The 7,294-nt window shown below is 38.9% G+C and overlaps 1 protein-coding gene across 2 annotated transcripts; it reads left to right on the top strand.

The window, feature by feature from the left end:
* The first annotated feature begins 2,425 nt into the window (after positions 1 to 2,425).
* Positions 2,426 to 4,812, top strand: LOC108674525. Of its 2 annotated transcripts, XM_047884283.1 has the most exons (6): positions 2,426 to 2,562; positions 3,022 to 3,134; positions 3,773 to 3,870; positions 4,013 to 4,141; positions 4,356 to 4,385; positions 4,453 to 4,812. In XM_047884283.1, exons 1-6 carry the CDS (start codon positions 2,510 to 2,512, stop codon positions 4,462 to 4,464), a joined length of 435 nt encoding a protein of 144 aa, XP_047740239.1. In that variant the 5' UTR covers positions 2,426 to 2,509; the 3' UTR covers positions 4,465 to 4,812. The 2 variants fall into 2 exon arrangements, with proteins under 2 accessions (XP_047740239.1, XP_018017974.2); XM_018162485.2 differs by lacking the exon at positions 4,356 to 4,385 and having other exon boundaries at positions 4,423 to 4,811.
* Positions 4,813 to 7,294: the final 2,482 nt, after the last annotated feature.

Below are 7,294 nucleotides of genomic sequence, written 5' to 3' on the forward strand. Positions count from 1 at the left end.
GCGGGAGCTTTCGCTAGCAATTTCGGCTATGTCAACGTTGTGTTTCTTCAATTCCATCTTTTCCAAATTTTCTGTATTTTTTCGTTGAGTTCTCCCTTCGATCAGCTCTTTGCGCAACGAGCTCAGTTCATTACTCAAAGAGCCAACTAAATTACCCAATGTGCTCATCTCTTTCCGATAATTGTTTTCCATTTCAGCTCGAAATGCTGCGAACAGAACGAACCACTTCTCTTCCATCTGCTTCTCGCTTTTCCTGGCACTGAGAGTCGGTTTCTCGCAGTCGCTACGGAACCAGTGAAACGACTCTGTTTTCAGTAGAAAAGAATATTCTTCAGAGCTCAGCTTCGCGCAACTGATGCAAATGAAATCCTCGCAGTGTTCACAGATGACCATCTGATCATCTTCTCTCAACGAGGTGTCTTTGCAGAACTTGCAAGCATCTTCTACTACGCATTGCGATCTTCTGTTCGATTTTTTCGGTGCATTTTTCGAAGAACAGCATTCCTTCTTAACAATCTTGTTTACTTTCTTCCCAGCCATCGAAACATCTTCTTTCTTAATTGTTTAATGATTTCTGGGTTCCTTAACAGAGACTTCACATTAAAGACAACATTTCGCAGTCCAGCTCCATCGCCAGTTTGAAAATTATAGAACACAGGTTAATCAGTAACTAGTACAGTCAAGATTACAAAAAGGCCTAAACTGTAAAACTTATCTATTTACAACTACAAGTGGGTAAGAGCTAAAAGCTGAATTTAAACTAGGATTATGTTTAAAAATATACAATGATTCTAAAATGCGCAAATCGAAAACACCGAAAGTTGAAGCTAAAACCTTGAAATCACTATCAGAAAATGGAACATCGCACTGCTCGGCGTGAGCGCGCACAGCCGTATGGGGAGAGGGCGATGGTAAGTGACCAGTTCTACAACTCCTCCCCCTGTGCTCTGCGAGTCTAGATTAAAGATTGCGAGACGTATCCCTGACGTATGCAGATGCACATCGTGCACAACTATATTTATAAACTAGAGACGCTCGTATATGCATAGGGAGGGATCTTTGTACTTAAAAAATAACCGATTTTAAAATTGTTCACCAATAAAACACGAATATTATCATTTGGGAAGTACTTCGAGAACATAAGTTTCAGCTCTCATGACATAGTTTCGCATGCATGACCGAAGTATACAAGAGCGTAATAAATAACATTCCTAGTTGTTTATTACTCTCTCATTTTTATTCCCTCAGATGACTCGGCTAATGCGCTAGAACGAACTAATAATGTACGACTAGAATGAAATATGTGGCGTACGACTAGAATTAAAATAATTTACGACTAGAATGAAATATGTGGCGAAAATTTTGCGATTAAATTTTGTGGAAAGTCACGCAAAAATAACTGTTCTATCTTATGACGGGGCTATACGTATTTGCTGTGAATTATTTTCTCATTGAATTAAATTTAGTAAATGTTTTATAGTTTTTGTCCGACAAATGACTTAGACGAGTTATTGCATCAGATGACTTTAGGAGGTAATTATGCACAACTCGATGGTGGGAGCTCTGATATTACGACGCATGGAATATTGGGATGATGACGTAAATGATGACGCAATTGATGACCAGAACTCGTGAGCGCGGACAAATTTTCTAACAGAATGCAGATCGTTTTACGCTCCACTTCACAGAAGGAGTTATTAATTTACATATTGTCATCGCAGCTTCTGCTTCTGAATGAGGAAGGTTAAATAACTTGCACTTTTGAGCCTGCAATATAAACCCCTTAATAAATTATTAGCGATGCCCACTAACTTCATGACGGTATAAATAATTTGTGACCTGTCGTACAAGAAAAACTTGAGTACAGAGCCCCGTAACTGTAGGGTAACCAAACATGAATTTGATTCTAATAATTGAATTGATTTATTTCAATTTATTTACACATTTCATATCATTCACCTATGGTGGCCCAATTAAATATCATCTGAATGAAATTCATCAAGACAATAAACCAGGTAAAAATTGGTTAGGAGAATATATATAATCAATTGTAATAATGGTTTTAGGATAATAAATATTGTTCTTAACTATTACCATTAACCGAATAATAAATTTATGGCAATATTAAATTTTAATAATTCAAGAAATGAATTTTAAAACATTTTGCTTGTATAAAAAAAATTTCGAAAAAATATCATGGCAAATGCAGGAACTAAAGTTTCCAAAATCAAATGAATGGAGAGCATTCTGTCCTTTAGAATTCTACCTCGTATATTTAGAGCTACAAAATAGATGTTGCTTATGCACGCATGTGTGCACAGTCCATCATTAATCACGGCCCCTGATGAATTTCTTAACACCTGTCCCAACAAATCCAAAGCCTATAACATGGCCACCACATGCCCACAATGCGTCAGGACCAAGTAGTATTTGCCTGCCTACACACAACTGCCAACCGCACCGCTGCCACGACCTGCCACCGCACCGCTGTCACGACCACAGCCAAAAGATGACGCGAGCTCTGATGCTTCTCATCGTAGCCGCCGCAGTCTCGTCCGCGGCGTAAGTACTTCGCTTACAAACTAAATAGACGATGTGATATTGGCAAGAGCTGTGAAGATAAATATTATTTTCATATACGACGGAATTTTTGTGATGTTCTATATGATTTAAATAAACGATTTGAATGGAAGAGGACCCATGTTTTTGAGTAATGAGCTACGATTTTGCTGCTCCAATATAACGCTAACTAATCATTCAAGAACAATATTTACAACACATGCATTTATTACTTCCTAACTCCTGAATTTCTTAACTTTGATGGAGGCAACGTTAACATTGAATTCTTTATTTTATGTTGTCTAACGAGAAAATTCGGAAGTGTAAAACTGTATTCAGGCGTTATTTGGAAGTATCATATCATCTAGTGTTTGAGGAATTTTCAAACGTTGAATACATTTCAATGGAGAAGGCTATTGTTGATTTTTTTACGCAAAAATACTTATTGTGTAAATTTTACAGAGGTTTATCAAACGCTTGCATCGTTGCGTTCTGGTTGCGATTAAATGATCTCAGGGCCGCCATCAACACCTGCTTGCTGCAGTACCAATCGGAGATGGAGAAGTCTGTTTCAAGTGAGTGCACAAATAGAGTAATTTCGCATTAATTTGTTTCCTGATGGCAACCAATATTTTTACCTGAAATACAGAAGAAGCAACCACCTTGTCTGGGTGGGAGTTCGTTGACGTCATTTCGAAATTTACATTTTTATTATTAATCGATTTTTTGTTAACGCATGCTAGAAGCAGATAATATTCAAACTAAATGAACTTTCTTAATATTTTAAGCATCTTGAGCGAGCGTTTATGATTAAAAATTGTTTCCAGAATTCTTCGATAGTTGATCATTCAAACCTGTTTACTATTCTATGGGCTTTTGCTGCAAACTGAAATTAACAAATTTAAATTCAATTTCCTCGACTTGAAATCTTAGTTTCCTAGTTTCCTAAACGATCAGCCACCCAATTTCACTCTATAAAATGTTTCAAGATATGTTTTGCTGGAATATTTACCCCCTGAGGGGAAACTTTAAATGACGAATCGATTTGCATCGATTTCTCGTTCTCAATTTTAAGTTGATGATGTCAGTTTTGCTTTGTAAGATCTTAGTTGAGATTCAGCCTGTGATATTTTAATCGTGGTATTCATATCATATTATATATATAATATATATATAAATATCAAATCCTTCGACTGCATTTTCTCCCCAACAGATCCAAAATGCAACTACGAACTACCTGCGTACGACGCAGCAACATGTGATCCGTTTTTTTACAATTTCAACAAGTGCGTGTTGAAATCAAAGGGTCTGGTGAGTATTGTTTATTATAACAGTTACTTGAGCACTGAGTGCAGTACATAGTGCATTTACTTGAGCACTGAGTGCATGCAGTATATAGAGCAGTTACTTTTTTATTCTACTAGTTATTTCCAAAGCCTCCTTTCCTCAACAGCTGAAGCCTAACAACACATTGGACGATGTGGCCTTGCAGAAGGTTTTCTTGCAGAACAAATGCAGCAATGACGCCAACTTCGCTAAAGCTTACCCGACATGCAAGAGCTCCACCATGCAGCGTTTGAACGTGAGTCATGAAAAATGTGTGTTTACTATCTAAACAAACTCGTGGAAAATGTTTTTTGTTATAAATGTTACACATATTATTAAAAATATAGAAATTAGCTACCACAAAAAAGATAATTTAATTAAGCACTGTAATGGATCATGATTCCCGGAAATATAGCCAGCTTATAACTTGCATAATTCTAAAAGCTCATGACATATGTTCTGTTCGGCAGTTTCTCCGGCTCGAGCAGTGTCTTCTTAAGGACTTTAAAAGATTATGACATATGTTCTGTTCTGCAGTTTCTCCGGCTCTTGGTGTGTCTCCATAAAGCCGTGCCCTAATCAGCTCACTCAATGGAGGAAAACCTACTGACGCGAAGCAAGGCTGACTAAACTCGCCCCCACTCTTTTGGGATTTTGCAGGGATTTTTTTGAGGACTTTTGGGATTATTTTTGGTAATCGGGATTTTCTTATTTCTTTATTAAATTTGCTGGTGTATCTTCAATAATAAATTAATTATCCTTATAATGAGACGTTATGCGAATATCATCCATGCAGAATATTTCACGGGAAGTTTATACAATCTAGAGATATTTGAACTAGGTTATTTAGACAGCAAACTTAGATTGATACAGAGACGAAATTTGAATTATGTCAACTTAATTACATTATGTGTGCAATATCACCAATAGATTAGTTGATTTTAATATATGGGATTAACTAAACTCACGTATCAAAGATACCAGTCGCATCACCTCCAATTAAAGGAAGGATTGGTGCCTCGTCACGACCACCATAAGTCCGGATGCGTGTAGTACCAGCGCCCCAATGGGCTATTAGAGAAATGCTTAAGGTGAAGCGGGATATTAAATGATTATGAACGGTTGAAGACTGTCTTTTAACAAAGCCAATACCTATTAAAATAGTATAACGTAATGGTAGCGGAACTAACTAAAAGGCAGCCCAGTGTTAACAGTTCAGAGGACTAGGATTGGAACAGTGAATTATGGGTTCGATCCCAGCTTCTTGCGGCAGTTTTGGTCAAATCGCCCGTGAGGCCGGGCGGTTAAGCGACGCAAAATTGAAGCTGTGAGTTGCGTGTTTGAGATCCGCAACAAGCTGTGAATATTCTGCGAGGTTGAGAATCGGTGTCACGTCTATTGGACTAATCAACCCTAAGACCACTACGCTATACTACTATACTAATATTCGTCACTTGAATTGAGTATTGATGTGATATTACTTATACATTGCTTTGATAATATTGAATAAAACTCTTTTTTTATAAGCGCCGCAATCCCCCTCTCAATAGATTTTCAATCTTTTTTTGGTATCGAAATGTTGCCCTATATCTCTTCAAGCTCAACTGTATCTGCGGTCCCTCAAGCTATAACGTCCATCATTGTCACAATACATTCTTCCGCTGTATTCTCCCACAACACACAATCTCTCTAACCAAGCGGCTCTCCAGCGACCATCACCCAGTGGAGAAAATATGATTTCTGGTACTCAATGGTTTAATTTTCAGCAATGGAAGAATAATAACCAGTAATATTGAGGCACCACTCACCTCGTCAGTCCCCTTGAAGAAGAGGGATTGCTAAAGGTGGTTGAGATGGATTTAGAAGTTACAAACGGCCGTCCCTCTTCCCTAATTAAATAATGTAAATAAGTACTATATAGGTTGGAGTAAAGAGAGTGAAGATTTGAAGTTTATTGATGGATTGAAGAATAACGGCGTCGACCAACACCTATATAGGGTAGGTTGTTAGAATATCAATATTGCCATTCGTTGACATAAAATTTGACTAGAGCAGGCAAAGACCTTAGACGAACTTGTGCCCCATAAAATGCTACCTGCGATGAATCGTTCCCTGACATGTGTATAGTTAGTGCCTTGAAGATAGCTCCGTCTTTGAACATGTACAAGTAAGCACCGTAGTTAGGTCGGGTATCAATGTGACAGCATCCCCACGCTGCGCGCACCGTACCTGTCTAGTGCTAAAAAAAGTCCCCTCATCATGTAGTAGAAATGAAAACTTGGGCGTCCATTTTATTTCTCTCTTGTATTAACAATCCTCGTGTGGTGCAATAAGCAGAAATTTGACAGCATTTCAGGTCACCTGATATTACTTCTGCAACCGATATCACTGCAGTCAGTGCCGTAGAACTTGACTGTCCACCCGATTCCTCCTGGAACCTCGACAGCTTTGCGGGAAAAGTTACAGTCGGATTTTGCTGCATTCAACATTTACCTGCAACAAAATGGATTTCATCAGTTTTGATCAGTGAACCTGTGACCAGTAATACGAGCTTACAGACGTGCTCAAGTTTTACTGACTCTGTCATCTCGATCAGTTCCAAAATATCAGCAAATTTAATATAGTAGGAAAATTAGGTTTATCGAGATTTTTTTACGGTGGCACATTTATGCATAACTCAGAGACAAAAAGTAAATTTCAGATCATAATCACAACGTTTAACTAGAATTGAGTGAATTGACAACGGAGGCAATAGGCAAGCGTGCCTTTCGATAGCAATGCAGTAAGTTAGGCTGGTTAGGCTGGAGATAAGTCCTTGAACGAAAAGCAGCATTTCATGACTTGCAGTAACCAAAACTTCCCATTGACAGTTGAGCATGAGAGAAGTTGCGCATTGCTAAATCGAGAGAAGCGAGGGTGAAAAGCGGAGTTCCGCAGGGCTCAGTGCTTGGACCGATCCTCTTCCTCATCCACATTGCCGATATTGACTCGGAACTCACCCACGCATCTGCATCGTCATTTGCGAACGATACAAGAGAGCTGATGAAGATCACAGATGACGTAGAGTGCGAGAGGTTACAGGATGATCTATCGTCAATCTACGATTGGGCCCTAGTGAACAATATGCAGTTCAACGGCACCAAGTTCGAAGTAATGAAATACAGAGTCCGCACAGAGATCGGGATGCCACATCGCTACTTGGCATCAGATAGCACAGAAATTGAGGAGAAGCAACTTGTTCGAGATCTCGGAGTGTTGATGAGTACTGAAGCCACGTTCGATGCCCATATCGAGGAAATAGTCGCGCGCAGCCGGCAACGGATGGGGTGGATATTGCGGACATTTCGAACGAGAGAAGCAGCACCAATGATTACACCCTTCAGAGCCCTCGTGCTCCCCAATCTAGAGT

The sequence above is a fragment of the Hyalella azteca genome, unplaced genomic scaffold, assembly GCF_000764305.2.
Source record: "Hyalella azteca isolate HAZT.00-mixed unplaced genomic scaffold, Hazt_2.0.2 contig15093, whole genome shotgun sequence".
Classification (NCBI taxonomy): domain Eukaryota; kingdom Metazoa; phylum Arthropoda; class Malacostraca; order Amphipoda; family Hyalellidae; genus Hyalella; species Hyalella azteca.